The sequence below is a fragment of the Trichechus manatus genome, unplaced genomic scaffold (genome assembly GCF_000243295.1).
Source record: "Trichechus manatus latirostris isolate Lorelei unplaced genomic scaffold, TriManLat1.0 scaffold00039, whole genome shotgun sequence".
Taxonomy (NCBI): Eukaryota; Metazoa; Chordata; class Mammalia; order Sirenia; family Trichechidae; genus Trichechus; species Trichechus manatus.
The window spans coordinates 5909387-5928311 of NW_004443975.1; the positions used below are offsets into that span (position 1 = coordinate 5909387).

Consider the following 18925-nt stretch of genomic DNA (forward strand, 5'->3'; position numbering starts at 1 on the left):
AGAGTTAATGCCTGAAATTAAAGAAAAATATCCACCAAATACCACAACAGATCTTTTAATGACTTGTTTTTTTAACATTAAGATTGTTGTTTTGGGGAACACCTTTCTCTTTGAACATTTAATTAAATGTTCAATGCGTTAAATAATTTACAGAGAGAAATAAGTTCTGTATTCTGTACAAATTACAGCACTTGTAATTACCCCCTCTCCCCTCAAAGCTCAATTTTGCAATGGTCTCAACAGAAAATAAACAGTTCACCATTTGAACAGAATTTATAGCATTATAAAAGTTTACAGAACCCCTGTCCTTTAATCATTTTTTCTAACAGCAAAGATTCTACTGACAAAATTGAATGATCAGAATGTACAAATATTTGTGCAAAACGGCATTAATTGTTCTTACCATCTCACAGGGGTAAAATGTTCTTACCATCTCATAGGGGTAAAACCTAAGAACACACAATGCCAATAATGAAAAACTACGTTGAAAGTCATTCTATTTTAGATTCCAAACAATATGGATTATACTATTACTAAACATTAAAAGAAAATGTGGCACCATGAGCAGCAGGAGCAACAAATGATTCCGCAATCATGTCAGCTAAGGAAAGCTGACACTGGAATATGCCAAAGTTTATTTCCATGACAGCCATCCATCTTAAAAGACTGGAAACAACTGTAGGGCTTACAACTCACTTCAATGGCTTTATTCTTGAATTTGCAGATCATAAATGAAATGTTTACGAAAGTCTTATTCCTCCTTTCAAGGAGTGTTTCTTCTGTCACTGGAAATCCTTAAAAGAGTTGAATCATAGACTCTCTGGATTTACCTACGCCAATCCATTTAACTGGGAGGAAAAAAGAAACAACTCTAGTGTAAGTTCATTTATAATGTCAATCTCTGGGATTAAAAGACAGGTAGTTCCCTGCTTTCTCAGGGTCACCATTTAACTTTTCTCTCCATGCCTTTTTCCTATTCTGTTATCAGTCTCTGCATAAACAGAAATGTACTGCCAAGATCCAGTACAGGGTAGTTATGGTTTGACTGACACTTACCGGTTTTAACTGCATGATATTTACAATTTCTTAATTCCTAACGACTAGGATAGTAAGATACTGGCTGAAATCAGCAGAGACTTAAAGAAACTTTGATCAAGTTCCAGATAACTAAAAAAATAAGAGGATACTGAAGTGTCATGGTAACTTTTATATTTCAAAAGTAGAAATATCTGGAAGAAAACATTATTTTACCTTATACAGCCTTAGTAACACTGCTACTGTACCAGTACCAGTCTATGGGAATCCCTAATCATCTGCATCATACGGTTTTAGATTATTTGCAGAACTACTGGGTTCCACAGGGTACTGTTAGGATAAACCTCTGTGGAATTTTACAGAGGCCACTGTTAGACTCACTGCCGTTTATAATTTTAAAAAATGCTGAGTAACAGCAGCAAGCAAATATGCTTACTAAATTTGACAGCAAGCTGGGAGAGGCAGCTAGCAATTTGGAAAACAAGATACACATTTGAAATGAACCACAAATACAGAACAAGATTCATGTTTAAAATGAACCACAATATGAAATCAGAGTAAGTACATAATAGAATGTATATGAAGGACAGCTCCCACCAACACCACTTTTTCTTGTCTCTCAAAATTCCATCATGGAAATAAAAGAAAGGAAAGCAATCTGTTAAAAGAAAGGTTCCACGTAACTACGTAAGTATAGCCATAACTTGGTTAAGCCTGATCATCTTAACATTTTTTTAAAGTTTTATCAATTTTTTATTCATTTCCCATATTTTTTTCAAATGAGAGTTCTTATTTTATGTACCTATTATTTCCTAATGTCTAATCAAAAAAACTCCCCCATTCTCAAGGGTTGTTTAACCCCAAATGAAAAAACAAAAACACAAACCATTTTGGTGATGAAGAAACAAAAGGATTTGTTGTTAAGAGGAAAAAGGAATGAGAGTCAGTGTCATAGAGCCAGAAACAGACTAACAGAATTTAAAATAGGATCAAAATGAGTGAGAGGTGATCTACGTATTATCTTCAGCCATATGAAGGATTATTTACAGATGAATGATACATTTACTCTAAGGAGTAAAATTGTTTTTTTATCTTCCTGGGCATTAACGCAAATCATGAGCACTCTGCAAATGTAATAATGACTTGTTTTATCCCATCTCAAAGGCAGATAGGTAAGTCAAAAACAGAAAAAGTTAAAAATAATGTTCATCAAATGTTTCTATTTACCTTGAATTTGAAGCTCATCTTCAATAAATCGAACATAATTTTGTGCATTAACAGGTAGTTCTTTAAATGTCCTTGCATTTGATATGTCCGTGTTCCATCCTGGGAGAGTCTTATACTGAACTTCAACTTTATTTAAGACTTCTTGGTTTGCTAAAAGTTAAAGAGTATACTTGTTGATGGTGCACAATGCCTATTGTCAAACAAGTTTGTTTGTTTTTTTTTAAATACCACAGGCTTTTTTTAAAATTTTTTAAATACCACAAGCTTTAATCAAAATCCTTAGAGCCAAACGTATTAAAAATTGAGAATTTTTCAGATTTTAGAAAGGTAAAACAGTACATACACCACCTGAAGTAGTATCTGATAATCGAACATTTATATTTCTGTAGCAACACGTTGATTATTCATTAATTAGATAAAGATTATATAGCTCTAACAGCAGTTCAAGATAGGTTTTGCTGTCAAATGAGCTTTGGTGCCAAACTTAAAACTTTCAATATTTGGAGCTTTTTAAAGCCTGTCTTTGTTATCTAGTGCTGCTGTAACAGAAATACCACTAGGATGGCTTTCACAAACAAAGTTATTTTCTTACAGCTTAAACCACCTGTTGAGTCGATTCCAACCCAGTGACCCTACAGGACAGAGCAGAACTGCCCCATAGGGTTTCCAAGGAGCGACTGATAGATTTGAACTGCTGACCTTTTGGTTAGTGGCCAAGCTCTTAACCCACCATGCCACCAGGGCTCCCGATTTAGAAAGCTCAAAAGGAGGCTAAAAGTCCGAATTCAGGGTGCTGGCTCAAGAGGAAGGCTTTCTCTCTCTGTTGGCCCTGGAGGAAGGTCGTTCTCTCTTCAGCTTCTGCTTCCTGGCTCCTTGGAGATCTCCATGTGTCTAGGCATCTATCTTACCCCATCTCTCTGCTTGCTTGTTTAATCTCTTTTTAGATTTCAAAAGATATTGACTCAAGATACATCCTACACTAATCCTGCCTCATTAATATAGCAAAGACAACTCATTCCCAAATGGGATTATAACCCTGGGCACAGAGGCTAGGACTTACAACACATATTTTTGGGGGACATAATTCAATCCATAAGAGATTCTATACTATGGATTAGGAATGGGGGAACTCTATGATGGTACCAACTTCACAGAAAGGCTTGAATACCTGCTTTCATCTAAGAAATCTATTGTTTTTGTGGCTGTGTACAAAAAGCACAGCTGGAAATTTTCTTCATTATTTTGCCTAACCATTTCCTCTGTACCCCAAAGAGAAATTAAAAATAAACTATAATTAATAACAGTTCCTTTGACTAGAGACAGTATAGTGGGTTTATGGTATATGGTCCCAGATTTCCCTCTTCAGGACTCACTCATTCCTTCAGTTGCTGGGAGTATGCCTGCTGATCACTCACAGCGCAGAACCTAGCCCAAAATTGCCCTCCACTGAAGAGAGCCCACGCCCAATGTCGATGTAGGGATACAAAGCACCTGGGCACTTAATTCAGAACAACTCTGAAAGGCCATTTGGCTTCCAGAGCTCCTCCCCATGGGCTCAGCTGAGGGCTTTTTTTGTAACTACACTGTAGTTCAATTTCTTCCTCTTTCTAACTCTGCGTCGCTCACTTCCTCACAGATGCTGTTGCTCAGGGCACTCACAAACAATCTTCCTGTCTGCAAATCTCCCTATTAGAGTCAGTTTCCCAGGGAATGCAACCTAAAACAGTTGGGCCAGAAGTGGTCTGAGGAAGAAGGTTCTTTAAAAGGGAATTCTGGAGCTGGATCACTGGCCATTTCCAGGTGGAAATAGGTAGAGTATGGATAGGCACTGGCATGCTGTGAAACTGTTAAAACTTTCATGAGTAGTGAACTGAGATGCCATTCCCGTGGAAAGTAAAGCACCGACAATATCTTAACCATCAGTTGCTGCCAAGTCGATTCTGACTCATGGCGACCCTATGTGTGTCAGAGAAGAACCGTGCCCTGCAGGGTTTTCGATGGCTGAATTTTTGGAGGTAGACTTCCAGACCTTTCTTCCGAGGTGCCTCTGGGTGGATTTGAACTTCCAACCTTTCAGTTAGCAGCTGAGTATACTAACAGTTTGCACTACCCAGGTACTCTGGCAGTATCTCAGGCATTGAGAAATAAGGACAATCAAACAATGGAATTGGATGGCTCTTGATGAATTCCAATCATGAATTAGAAAGACAACGAAAGCCTGAGGGTGATTAATCATCAGTTTAAGGCAAAGTGCGAAAGAGGGCTGAATAAAAGTTAGATGAGTCTTCCACAGCAAAGGGCAGAAAAAAATCTGAGGACCAGACGCAGGACTCAATCACACAAAAGCAGAATCCACAGTAAATTGACTTCTCAAGCCCAGCACGTCTGCTATGACGAGGCCAGAACCCTGTTTAGGCAAGAGTGGGACCCTAAGACTTTGGATGGGAACATATGGGTTGATACACTTGAAAATCCTGAATGCCTAGATTTGTGGAACTCTCTGGACCTGCAGAACGTCCCACTACTTTCTGTTAAAGGTTAAGGCTTCCCCTTGCTTAAAGATCATGCAGAGGCCTCTGCCTTACAAGGCACTGTGTTTTCCTCTCAGGATCTATTCTACCTCCCCTACTGGCCAGCAAAAAATATCAAGGGTCAAGTCATAACGTAAGTTGGCCAAGGAAGCACTGGGTCAGCTAAGGGAGGAAAGGAACTATACCCTGAAGAATCTGCAGGATGGAGCCAACACGCACAAGTAGGAAGAGCAAATGTAAGGAACTGGATCTGAGGGTGCTGGTCAAGGAGGGGAAGGAGTGGTGGAACATAAAGTTGAATAAGAGAACATACTGATATGGGAGTTCTTTCCCATGATTCATGATAATTCAACATTCTGGCAAGGACCCTGACAGATAATGAAAACATGCTATAGGAATGTTCTTGAAAGCTTTGAGAAAGTGATGAGCCACACTAAACAGAAATGCCAGAACCGCTGTGGAAGATGGCAGAAAAAGCAATCAAGAGACTCAGTGGGGCTTCCATTTCCAGCTCTCATGGAGTACATGATTCCAGACTAGCTCTCATGGTGTAAACGACTGTAAAACTGAACAAAGTGTATGACAACTCTTTTCAGGCAGTGAACAACAGGAAGCATAAACTGCAGTTCTTGAGAGAAAGGAAACGCATGAGAAGTCCCGAAATCACTCAACTCTCTTTTGGCCTGGGGATAATTTCCTGACCACAGCTCAGGACACTGAAATCTGAGCAGACAGCAGTGGCCCCACTGACCTGAGGTGGCAGTTATCAGAGTTCAGGGAAGCTGAAGCAGCCAGAATCAGCAGTGCCAGGTGTCACAGGGAGACCATGGCTAAGGGCTGGATTGTACATGAAAAGAACGGGACCACTGCAGTTACCAGACAGCTACTGCCACACGGTTGAGTGTGGAACAAAGACTCTAGAAGTCAAGCTATGCTGGTGGAAGGGAAGGGACAGGGTACACTGGAGCTGCAGGGCTGCTAGATTGGAGAGACTGCCTTAACACCTTGTTAACTCCCCTGGCACCCAGCCAAGACAACAGAAAGGCTGTTCCTAAGGAGTAGAAACCATACCCTAGAGTAAGACTTACTCTAGACTCCCTCATCCCCACACACACCCCTTCATGACAAAGTCTAAAACTAAGGTCTACCAAGATCCACAGGGGAGACAGAATTTAGAGACTGACTTACATTAGGTTAAGAAAGAGAAGGGTGTGGGGAAACATCTTGAGTTTTTCACAGAACTACATTAACATTAACAAAACATTAAATCAAGTTCTATCATTCAAGATGATTAGCCAGTAATTCAACTGTCCCCTAAAATAAAAACCAACATTCTTCAGGAAAAGAAAAGAGAATCCATGTCTCTAAAACATATTTACAATGTCCAATATTCAATCTAAAGTCATTAGACATAGAAACAGGAATATGTGACCCACAGTTAAGGAAAAGCATAGCCAATAAAAGCATATTGGAGATGGTCCAGATGTTGGACTTAACAGATAATGACTTTAAAGCAGCTAGTATAAATATCCTGAAAGAATTAAAAGAAAATTTGGTCATAATGAGTAAAGATACAGGGACTCTCAGCAGAGAAATAGAAACTACAGGAAAGAACCAAATGGAAATTCTAAAACTGAAAAGCCCAATACTGAAATGAAAAATTCACCAGATGGGTTTAAGAGCGTATTAGCGATGGAGGAAAAGAAAGAAATTAATCAGTCTGAAGAACAAAGAGAAACAATGAAGGAAAATGAATAGAATTTCAAGGACTTGTGGGACGATATAAAAAAGTCTAATACTTCCAAAAGGAGAACGAGAAACTATGGCCAGAAAACCTACCAGCTGACAAATCAACATGGGGGCATCAAGGAACTCTTTAACAAAATGATAAGAACTACACCATGAAAAGGCATCAATATTGCTGAAAAGCTCAGTGATGTTACCCTCTAAACCCCAGGGCTGATGAAAGGAGATGTTGTTACAGGACTGAGATACCTGATACCAATGGGGATAATAGGATCCCCAAATAATAAAGGTCAGGTGGTAGCACTTAACTTTCAGAAGCAAGGTGAATTATCACTATGAGTGGCAAAGTCAGAGTAGCAGCCAAGAGGGCCTGATTATCAAAGAGATACGGAGACAGCAGCAAGATAGGCAGCCAAAAAAACCTGTTGCCATCAAGTCAATTCCAACTTATAGTGACCCTATAGGACGGCGTAGAACTGCCCCATAGGGTTTCCAAGGCTGTAATCTTTATGGAAGCAGACTGCCACATCTCTCTCCCACAGAGCGGCTGGTGAGTTTGAGTCATCAACCTTTCGGTTAGCAGCCGAGTGCTTAACCACTGAACCACCAGGGCTCCATAAGCAGCCAAACCCAAAAGACCAAAACAAACCCACAGCCGTTGAGTCGATTTTGACTCATAGCAACCCTACAGGACAGAGTAGAACTGTCCTATAGGGTTCCTAAGGCTGTAAATCTTTACTAAAGCAGACTGCCACATCTTTCTTCCATGATAGGGGGCCAACAAGGGTATTAAACAAAATAAATCAAGGATGGATTATCAGGGTCGGAGGACAGTCGACCCAATAAAAAGTAGTGACCACTTGCCCAATTTCTGGCCCTGAACCAGTTTTTACACATGGAAATCAGTGTCTGAGAGGACAGGTCCCCAGAAGGTACCCAATGTACTAGCTGATTGCCAATCGTATCCTTTCCCACCCACACCATTTAACAACAGCCCTACCTCCTCATGATGATCAGGTTCAACTACCCTGGCCACGATGGTGAATTCTTTCTTTTTCCTGCTGGCTTTGGCACATAAAACCCAATACAACAAGGTGGAGTCTTAGCTCAAAGTTTAATGGGACTCTTGCTTCTATATTCCACTTTGATAGCTGCAGCAGGGGCTGTAATTTACACTACTAACCGTCCTCTTATAATTTCCCCTAGGAAAGAGACCAACTGGAATCCTGCAGGAACTATTCCCAAATGGGGGGCAAATTATTTTACAATTTAAGTAATCCAAACAGCACAGGAGTGAACCATACTAAACACTGTGGTGCAGTGCACAGATTGCCCTCTTTAAGGCAGAGGCACTCATTCCCCAGCTGTAGGCCTGCAGGGAGTACTGCATGCTGATGACTCATAGCTCAGTCCCTCCCCAGGAACTGCCCTCATTCAATGACTGGCTGATGGGAGATACAAAGTCCTGGCCACTTGCCTCAATTTAGTTTAACTATAAAGGCTCATCCTAGGTCTGCAGCTCCCCATGGGATTGGCTACACTTCATGACAACTACTCCTTCTACCTTCCCAAGTGATGTTTCTGAGAACAAGTGATGTTTCTGAGAATATTCCCCAATAAACTTTCTGGATGCAAATTTCCCTCTTAAGAGTCTTTTCAAGGGGAACGTGACCTAAAACAGCTAACACAGATTTAAAAAGAAACTAAAGAAAACTGACAAGTTTTTTCTGGTTTTTTTAGCTTCTAATATTTTAATTAAAGGAATTCACTGTAATGTTCTCTATGGTAGATCCTGCGACATGTTAACAGTCATCATATTTGATTAGACTATTTTCTCTGCTGCTTGGGTTTACTGATTTTTGAAATAATTTTGGAAGTAGGATTAAGTATCAGGAAACAACATATTGAAATAAGTTTTTCAAGTAAATAGTATTCTACCATGTCAATAGATACCTTTTTTTGGTAAAGGAAAAGGAAAAAATATAACACATGTATACTTCTGAAGAATTTGTAGCTATCCTCAATTTTCCAAGAACTGTTCCTCAACAGCAAGTCACAAAACCTACAAGCTTACCAGGTTTCATTAAACTAGTCAATTTCCCTTCATGTGTGATGTTCTCAGTACGGCACAGTGGTTAAGAGCTTGGCTGCTAACCAAAAGGTCAGCCACTCCTTGGAAACTCAAAGGCAACGGGTTTGGTTTGGTTTTGGTATAGGATGATAAGACAAATGAACAGTCCCCATTTTTGGAAGCTGGAAATGTGGAAATTTGAGTAAGTGAAGAAATCATATAACTACACCTAGGTCTGAAAACACACACTGCCTCAAGTAGGAAGTCACCCTACATCCATCCACTTTAAAAAAAAGACCAAACCCATTGCCGTGGAGTCAATTCCGACTCATAGCGACCCTACAGGACAGAGCAGAACTGCCCCATAGAGTTTCCAAGGAGCGCCTGGTGGATTCGAACTGCTGACCTTTTGGCTAGCAGCCGTAGCTCTTAACCACTATGCCACCAGGGTTTCCTCCATCCACTTCCGACACAGGATAAATGTCAGAGAAAATAATGCGTGTGGCTTGAAGGAAAGGAAGATTGGTAAATGTATCAAGAGCCTGCTTACCACTACCAGCTGGGCTCTTTTCTGCTACCCTACCTTTCCAAAGGAAGGAAGGAATGCCTACATGGAAGTGAGTGTCAATATAAAGAAGATGAGATTCAGTGTGAATATAAAGGTGGCATAGCAAGGCTCAGAAGTGCCATGTTTCTTCTTTCCTATTTTGAGTTTTGAGCACATGCTTGCTGTGACCCAGCACCAATGCACAACAGCTATGAAACAAATGCTAAGAATAAGTCAATATACTTGCACTATTCACAAGGCTTTACCCAGTCTTTGGCTATATGCCATGAACTATAAAAGAAGAATATTATGAAACTGCTCTAATATATTCACTTTATACTATTCTATATGCATAGCCAAAGAAAGAATACCTGGGAAATGAGGTATGATTTCACCATCTAACTTGTAAGCAACTCCAACTTTGATTTCCGTAAACATGTCCAAAATATCCAATTTGGTAAGTGCCAACCTAATTTTGGAAAAAAGGGCAGCATTAAAACAGCAAACTCATTAAGGCCTTAACATCTAATACGATGAAAGATCAGAGGAAAATCCATATAAAGCTAAAAATTCCAAAGCAATTCTGAAAACAGATTAGGATTATATTGTAAAGCATGCCACACAGAAAACACTAGTGGACAAGACACTGTGTGTGTTCTTCATAATATATAAAAAGACTCAACTGACCCACCACCGAGTCACGTTTTCTATTAACCGTAACAGATTTTCACTGATTAATCCACACACTCTTGCTTAGCTTTCTTATGACTGATCAACAACACATACTCGTGGGAGGGCTGCCTGGAGTTAGGGATGCATTCATTCTATGGCCGTGAAACACACCAACACTCACTGTTCGACATGGATGATCACAAGAGTTCACTAGATCTATGTGTATTTACAAACATGCCATTCACCCCTCCTTTCTCCACTCTGGTTACCAACACTTCCACCCTTCTGGGCAGAAACTGTCAAAGGGGAGTGAGGAAAGCACATCAAGGACCTCTTCATGATTACTTCAAAATCTCCCGATAAACTGACTGGAAAACAGGGTTTTAAGGGAAAATCTGTAGAAATTAGATAAAACACTAGGTTTGAGATTCTTGTCCATGAATTACTTTTTTATCCTTTAGTTCTATTACTTGCTAAAAGTTAGTAAGCCTAATTAATACAGATAAGGATATATTTATGTCTTTATGTTAATAACAACTAACTTTTACTGAGCATTTTCAGTATGCCAGGTAGTGTGTGATATGCTTTCACTCCATTTCTTGCCTAATTCTCAAAACCCCTATGTAGTGGGTAATGCTATTATCTTAATCTCAAAGATGACAGAACTGAGAAGAGAAAGATTAACTTGCTCCAAGTAATGCAAGCATAATGCATGGACCTGAACTTTGAATTCAGGGAGTTAGACATCAAGCCTAGGCTCAAAATCACTAAGAATACTGTCTTCTCTGATTCTCTCTTTCCAACCTTGGATGTCTAGGAAGATAAATGGGGCCCCTCTCCTCATGTACCCTCCCCTCTAGATCTTGGTACACTTCTACCTGGAACTACAATTTCAGCTCAAAAGCCAAAGAGTGATATTTTTCCATTAGGGTACTATCTCAAGTTTTCACCTCACAAAATTAAAACTGTGGTCATGACATGTCCTATTATTTCCTGAAATAAATGCTTCTGCAGATTACTCACGCAGTAAATCCATTAATCATGTGAGCATATCTGAGCAAAACGAGGTCCAACCAGCCACATCTTCTTTTCCTTCCAGTAGTCACACCAAACTCTCTACCCCTTGTTTGTAATAATTCTCCAATATCCTAGGGAACAGAAAATAGAATTTAGGATTAGAATACCAGTGCTACAAATCTAGGTGAATTATACTAAAGAGCAAAGAAAAAATCTAAAGCCTCTTTAAGGAGCTCTGAGTGCAATGGTTAAGTGTTAAGCTGGTAACCAAAAGGTTGGCAGTCTGAACTCACTCGCTGTTCCACAGGGAAAAAAGACCTGGCAATCTGCTCCCATAAAGATTACAGCCTAGGAAACCCTAGGGGGCTGTTCTACTCTGTCCTAATGGGTCACTATGAGCCGGAATCAACTCAATGGCACACAACAACAACAACAAAGCTCCTTTGAGATAAACATCAGAAAATAATCAAATGACTGAAATGCAAGTTGAAGACAGAATTCCATAGAGACAGTGGGTTTAATTTGAAGAAGGCATTATTGGAATAGATCCATTTTGGGCTTTATTTTTTACCAAAAAATGTTACCATGTTATGTAGGTAATTTCCTAGAATTTAGGCTGACATATTAAAGACCAACTAAATGCTGCACATTAAACATTAAGTAGTTTCAAAGTATTTATTAAAACAGACAAGTTTAACAAATTGTTCCAACAACAACCCTGATTTTTCCTGACTGAAAACCATAAGGCAAATTCCCATCTAATAAATAGTTGTTAATGCGTGGTATAAACTGTTTGCACTAGCCTACTAACCAAAAGGTTAAAGTTTGAACCTACCCAGCCGCACCATGGAAGAAAGTCCTGGTGATCTTCTTCCATAAAGATTACAGCCAAGAAAACCCTACAGCTCTCAGTTCTATTCTGTAACACATGGGGTCACCATGAGCTGGAAATGACTCAATGGCAACGAGTTTGGTTTTGATTTTTAGATATCACAATACCCTTCTGAACAGAATTAAGGTTGAAAACAAAGCTCAAAGATCTAATAAGCTACAGTCACTCCCTAGAATTTAATTTTCCCATCTACGATTTACCTACTCCCTAACTTGCACCTTTCTTATTAAGGCTATCATTTCATTGCCTCTTGTAATATGGTATCATTATATTATATAAAAAAAAAAGTTGCTCTGATCAATCTCACAAGTGAAGAGTGAAAGGAACAAGAGACGAGAATTCATTTTAAAAAAGGAATTTTAATTTTGCTACTTTTTGAATTAAAGTTACTAACAAATAAGCTTACATTGTCTTGCTCTGTAGGAAAGGCACCAATACCAACTCTAGTTGTATAAGCTTTCACAACTCCGTACACTTCTCCCACATTCTGAGGGGGCATACCCAAACCAGTACAAACACCTCCAACAGTACAATTTGAAGAGGTTACAAAAGGATAAGTCCCTACAAACAGAAACAAGCATTAAAATATAAACACACACACATTATTTTTAAACAGAATTACTATTAAAATTCTATAGTTGAGTATATTCTAGGTATCTGACAGACATCAGCATAACTGTAACCACCCTCTCAAAGTCTCATATGTGTAATTCATTTTGTCTGCAATAGGATAAAAAGATAGGTGCTTATAGCTACAAATGAGGTGCTTATACCGAAGCAGCTCCTAGAGCATATGCACGATTACTGATTTCTCTGTATGGCAGGTTCCCACTTAAGGGACTGATAAATAACTTGATGCTGACACCCTGGTGCTATTCCTTTACATAGAATTATACTCTATGCATTTTAATTTATAACAAATTCATTTAATTCCTGATTCAAATATTTAAGGTGCAACAGCCCCCTGGAATGACAGCAGTATCCTGAGGATTTTGTGATATTTAACAGTTCTCCAGCCTTTGATTTCTATCCAGGGAATAATCTCAGAAATCACATGAGTAAGTTAAGACTGGTGTACTTTCCCCTAGAAAGATCCCCTTCACAATTAATTATTCACCCTACTAACTAGACACTTTGCTTTCTTTCCAGATTGAATATGCATATTATATCAAAAATATTTATCTACTAAATACACTTTCACACTTGTTTTGACAGATCAAGTTTAGATGGAATGGTCAAGAAACCAATGGGGCAGCAGTTTGAAGAAGTTAAGCACTAACCCTCTGAAGACGAGAAAATGCTCTGAATCTATCCAGAGAGTCTCAAACTCAGGGAGTTAATTAAGGTAAACAGGCTTCCACAGATCTTAGAACATGAATGTTTAATATCAATGTATATCATTAGTTCCTGAGATCAAAATAAAAAGGTTGAATTAAAGTGTCATCCTTCCATGGGATGCATCTTACAGTTCCAGGGGGGTGAAGTCTGGAACTGATCCATGAACTAAACAATGAAAATCACAATTTGCAGATCCCCACACCCACTAAATCCAAATAATAATTTAATTATTCTAACAAATTACAAAACTTAATACACATGCATTTTCCTCGGTATTCCTTTAAAAACAGACTGGCATAAGATAACAAACTTCCATCACTCCTGAACATACAAGATAAAAGCTAACATTAATTATTTATATCCCAAGTACTTTAAGTTTCAGCCAAGCTCCCCATAAATCATCTCACTTACCAAAATCAATATCAAGTAGTGCTGCATTTGCACCTTCTACCAAGATTTTCTTTGGTGGTCCATGTAGGGCCTCATATAGGAAATAAACGCCATCTCTCACCATTGGTTTAATTTTTTCCATATAACCCTAACCACAAAGACAAAAACCCAATTTCAATGTATACTAACAAATTTACAATATAACCAGTACAAGTATAAATTAACCTGACTTATGACAGTGAAATGCAAAGTAGAAAGGGGCTGGTGATGGTGCTCACCCTGCTACATTTGGATTAGCTTTGGTCCCTCATGCTGATTCTCCAGGACCAGAAAAGAGACACTAGCTTAAGAAAAAGAGACACAATGAAATTCAAAGGTTCTATCTTAACCTCACTGCAGACACCTCATAACCAAGTACTTAAACTTCATAAACTAGCTTTCAGACAAATCAAAAGTAACTACCGATTTTACACTGCCCTTTAAATTCTGTGAGGTATTTGAAAAGTTGCATTTATAATCCATGTGGCCATGAATTTTGAAACTTGCATCAAAATGGTTCTCAAAATGTGGTGAGGACCATAAGCTACACTGCTAAGCATGCAGATAGTCAATAATTGGCTGCCAATATTCTTTCCCATTGTGTTTGATTATAGTAAAATATCTCAGTGGTAGTTATCAGTAGATATCAAAAACTTTTAAACATTAGCATTATAAAAATTTCTCAAAAATATTTAAAGTGGTGATAATACCACTTCATTTTATAATTCAGTTAAAGATGTAATATAAACAAGAGCTTCTCCCAATGCCTATAGCATAACTGCAACAAAAATCTAGTTTCAACTATGTGTAAATATGGAATTCCCAGGATTAGCTCATGAACCTGAGTATGTCATACCCACTGATGAATGTATGGTTCCCTCTTGGCTCCAGTCTCCGATCTCTTACGTATTCCCATTTTTATGCCTGAAATGACTATACCATTCACCATGTCCCCTGCTCCTTATGTAGTAGCTCAACATATTATCGCCTGTAAGAATCTTCTTACCATCTGTTCATTATTCTTCATCTACTTCACATTCACATGGAACATTTATAAAATAGAAATGAAAGGTCATACCCGTTCTCTTTTTTTCTTTTTATTGTACTTTAGATGAAGGTTTACAGAGCAAATTAGTTTCTCATTAAACAGTTAACAGACATACTGTTGTGTGACATTGGTTGCCAATCTCACGACATGTCAACATTTTCCCCTTCTCGACTTTGGGTTCCCCGTTACCAGCTTTCCTGTCTCCTCCTGCCTTCTCGTCCTTGCCCCTGGACTGGTGTGCCCATTTAGTCTCGTTTTGTCTTATAGGCCTGTCTAATCTTTGGCTAGAGGGTGAACCTCAGGAGTGACTTCAGTACTGAGTTCAAAGGGTGTTTGGGGGCCATATTCTCGGGCTTTCTCCAGTCTCTGTCAGACCAGTAAGTCTGATCTATTTTTGTAAGTTAGAATTTTGTTCTATATTTTTCTCCAGCTCTGTTCAGGACCCTCTATTGTGATCCCTGTCAGAGCAGTCGGTAGTGGTAGCCAGACACCATCTAGTTGTCCTGGACCATACCCATTCTTTAGCACATAAATATTTCCAAGCTGCATGACAGAATGGGGTGCGGGGAGTTTATTTTAAGCAATCAATGCACTGAAGTCCAAATACCGAACATTTAGAATGTTCCTTGAAGGTCATTTTATTAGGAATTGGGGAGTGGACAGGCCTGAGGAATGGCAAATGAGCAGGGGTGGATTATTCAATAGGCAAGGTAAGCACAGTGTTTACCTTGCTTACCAGACCATCTGTAGTGAACAACTTCACATTTTTTCACATCAGAGATTCTGCTTCTAGGTATGGCTGGCATCTGTCTCTCTCCATAGCACCTTCCTACAGAATCAAAGCCTCTTTTCAAACGTACAATCCCTGACAGGGATGGATTACCCAGGAAGCAAGGTAAGCATGGGCTTACTTGTGCTTACTTACTATTGTGAAACCCATGTGAAATTGGTCACTACAGATTAGTAAGTAAGCACAAGTAAGTCCATGCTTACCTTGCTTCCTGGGTAATCTGCCCTCTGCATATGAGGTTCGTAGACTCCTGTTTAGTTCTGGAATTGACTGTTGATATTTACAGAAAAGAAGGAGTAATAATCAGATAAGCAGAAAACAGCTTGAGATTCACCAAAGATTGTGGGGATATGGAAGGCTGGAGAGAATGGGAGACTTGACTAGTGACTAATTCAGGTGCTACTGATACCTAGTAGTTGCCAATGGACCTACTTTTTGTTCCATTACTGTAATTGTCTCTAAAGATAACAGTGAGAAAGACAGTGACCCTATGGGGCACCACTCCTAAATGGGCTGGATGACTTCTAAAAGTTATCTCTTATTTGTCCCTTTGCTGATGTATCCTCCACATTTTTACACAAATCTAGTCTTCTTCCTGCTTAAGATTATTCAATGGCTTCTCATTATCTCCAGGATAAAAGCTAAACTCCCTATCATTGCATACGAGGCCTATGATCTGGTCCCTACTTCTCTAATTTTAAGTACTAGTCCTGCTCCCTCTTCCCCACGCAGTATTTTGTTTAAGCCATATTGTGAAGTTACTCAAATATACCATGTCCTTTCAGGCCTGCATGCTTTTATATTTTAAAAAGGACCAACAATCCCCTTTACCAGTTCTTACCTATAATACTTAACATATATCTGTTGCAGCACTTATTAATACTATTGTAACTATTTAATGTGTACCTCCTCAGCCACAATGCAATTTCCATAAAGGCAGATATCATTTGTTTTTCATTCTTGTATTTTCAGTTCCTAACACAAAGCCTGAAGGAATGAGAGATCTAGATGCCAATTTGGTAAACAAGTGATAAAGAGGACATGAAAAATGTCAGAAAGCACTACCTTGAGTTTTTGTAATTCACCTTCAATGTCTATTTCCAAAGTGGGGTATATAGATTTGTACTGATTAGCCAGAACTTTGAACCTGAGGAAGACAGAAAATCAAGACATTAATCTGGCTTAAAATTATCACTCTGAAAGATATCACTGGATTCAAATGACTTCTGTAGATGATCAATCGTCTTAATAGCAAGTGAATCCTCAAATTGAAGTTACCTTCTGAGAAATGCAATCAGACAGAATAAAACTTAATGAATGAGATGAGCCACCTGAATAAATGATACACCAATTTTTTCACTTAAGTTGGGAAATACCAACAATATGATTAAGCTGATAGGTAGGCATGCATGTGAGGGGTGGTGATTGAAATTTGATTGTAACTAAAGAGACTAAACCTGAATTAATTGTATACTGTGTGAAAAACAAAAGCAAACAGTCTCTATGACATTTGTAAAAGAGACGGGCTGACACTAGCAGCTTGTCTCTAACATTTTTCAGTGGAGGTATCCTGCCAGTGCAGACAAACACAGGTGACTGAAGATGGACACATCAGGTCATTATAGCTTTGACACCACTTATTATTAAACGCAACCACCTAACTCCCCATCACGGAGTCACTGTATGGCTTTCTGATAATTATTAGGTTTCCCATGGAGATCTTTCCACAGAGAATCAATGTCAGTGTGGCATTTCTATTTTTCAGGGTGAGCCTGGTACAGGATAACTCACCAGTACCTGAAGCTAATTATTTCTGGATGGAAGAATATAATGGAGTCTCTGGACTCAAAAAAGTAAGGATCAAGATCTAGAAAGTGGTGACCCCACCAAACTACTGTGCCATACCCCCCGGCAATATCTCTATTTCTCAGCAAAGCATTCCAAACTCCAATCCTTATATATAATTTCAGCTTTGTTTTCTTGGGTACTGCTATTATATCACCATCATGTGATTTTTCAAGAAGTGAGTCTGAAATTAAGGACCAATTAGATGTAATATAAATAACTTTAATAATTCAAATTAAAGAAAAAGTCAACTACCATTATTTAACTAGAATACTAACTTTCCCAACTACACACTGGTATTTTTGAAATTCTGAAAATCCATTCCCCTTTTCCATTTTGAAACACAAGTTAGTTACCTCTCAGAGAAGCCACCAAAGTCAGAGACAAGATCACACATCCTAAGTCCACTCCGAGCAGCTTTGGAAGAATACACTGGGCCAATGCCCTTTTTTGTGGTACCCAAACTTAAAAACAAATCAAAACAAGCTTTAAGTCAGACAAGAAAGAAGCAGTTCTTATAGTTAGATCATCACAAAAAATGAAGTTACATATGACTAGTTTCTGTTCATGCTACTTCCTCTAAGTTTTTTTTTTTTTTTTTAACAATCCTATTTTCTCCAAAGCCTAAAAAAGATATTCTAGTATTTCTTTCTCTTAAATGTATGGCCTAAAATTTAAACATAAGGGTCTGGATATGCTTAAAACATACTTTTTTCCTGCTTGTTCTTGTCTTTGTTGTTCCTGGATACCATCAGCTGCTTGATGAAAATCAAACACTGAGGGAAGAAAAAAAAATCAAAGTTTGTTATTGAAACAAAGTAATACAGGAAAGCAAAACATACTGCATTTTAAATTACTGAACTGAAGCTATAAATTCTTTCAGTCTCATTTCATTATAACAAATCAAATGGATAAATTTTAAAAAGTGACAATCACAGGGAGTTAAGGAATTGTTATCATTCAGATGGGGTGAAGGTTTTAATGAGAACCATATATTAACATGAAAATATACCTATACTGTTTTAAAGAGCAGTCATTAAGAACACCTTACCCCTAAAATTCTATAAAGCTCGGTTTACAAAGATATCCACTTTCCTTCCAGTTCTGGATTCCAGAACTCTAGGATTCATTGTGATACTTCCTCCTTCTTCACTAGTCCTAAGCTACCATCATCTCTCACTAAAACTGTAGCCTCCTTCCACTCTTAGACCCCTTTAATCCAAACTCTTTAATGTAGCCAAAGTCATTTTTCCAAATCACGAATATGATGTCACCACTCCCCTGCCCTTAAAATGCAATGACTTTCCATTGCTCAAAAGAAAAAGACAAAACTCTCTAACATGGCCTCCTCATATAGTCTGCCCTTTCATCTTACATCATACTCTGCCACCCTCTCTGCCTCTAGTCATACTGGCATTCTTTTAATTCCTTGGCTATAAGGCATACGCTGTTCCTTCTGCCTGGAATATGCCTCCTCCTCCATGCGCACACGCGCGCGCGCGCACACACACACACACACACACACTTATTCACTTATTCACTCCTACCAAGACTCCATGAGTACCAGGACCATGTCAATTTAGCGCACCAGTTTATTTCCTACAGCAATTACAAGTTCTCAAATATTTACTACTGAATAAACGGTCTATACTGCAACACATGGCATCGCCATGAGTTGAAATCGACTCGATGGCGACTGATTGGCTAGCTGGTTACTGAACACGCAGACCTAGAAAA

At 38.7% G+C, this 18925-nt stretch overlaps 1 protein-coding gene across 3 annotated transcripts in view; it reads right to left on the reverse strand.

Annotated features, from left to right (window-relative positions):
• Positions 1-414: 414 nt before the first annotated feature.
• The window catches only part of ADSS2 (adenylosuccinate synthase 2), a 47309-nt gene continuing 28798 nt past the window's right edge, over positions 415-18925 (reverse strand). For 2 of the 3 annotated variants that reach the window (XM_023730903.1, XM_004375864.2), the window contains 9 exons: positions 17898-17964; positions 17545-17652; positions 16409-16490; positions 13488-13614; positions 12145-12299; positions 10853-10977; positions 9529-9626; positions 2263-2412; positions 415-848 (listed from right to left, as the gene is read on the reverse strand). In XM_023730903.1, the coding sequence (XP_023586671.1) occupies positions 796-848; positions 2263-2412; positions 9529-9626; positions 10853-10977; positions 12145-12299; positions 13488-13614; positions 16409-16490; positions 17545-17652; positions 17898-17964 (965 nt within the window). In that variant the 3' untranslated portion in view covers positions 415-795. Of the gene's footprint in view, positions 849-2262; positions 2413-9523; positions 9627-10010; positions 10225-10852; positions 10978-12144; positions 12300-13487; positions 13615-16408; positions 16491-17544; positions 17653-17897; positions 17965-18925 lie in introns of those variants that run through there. The other variant, XR_002824024.1, reaches the window with a different exon arrangement.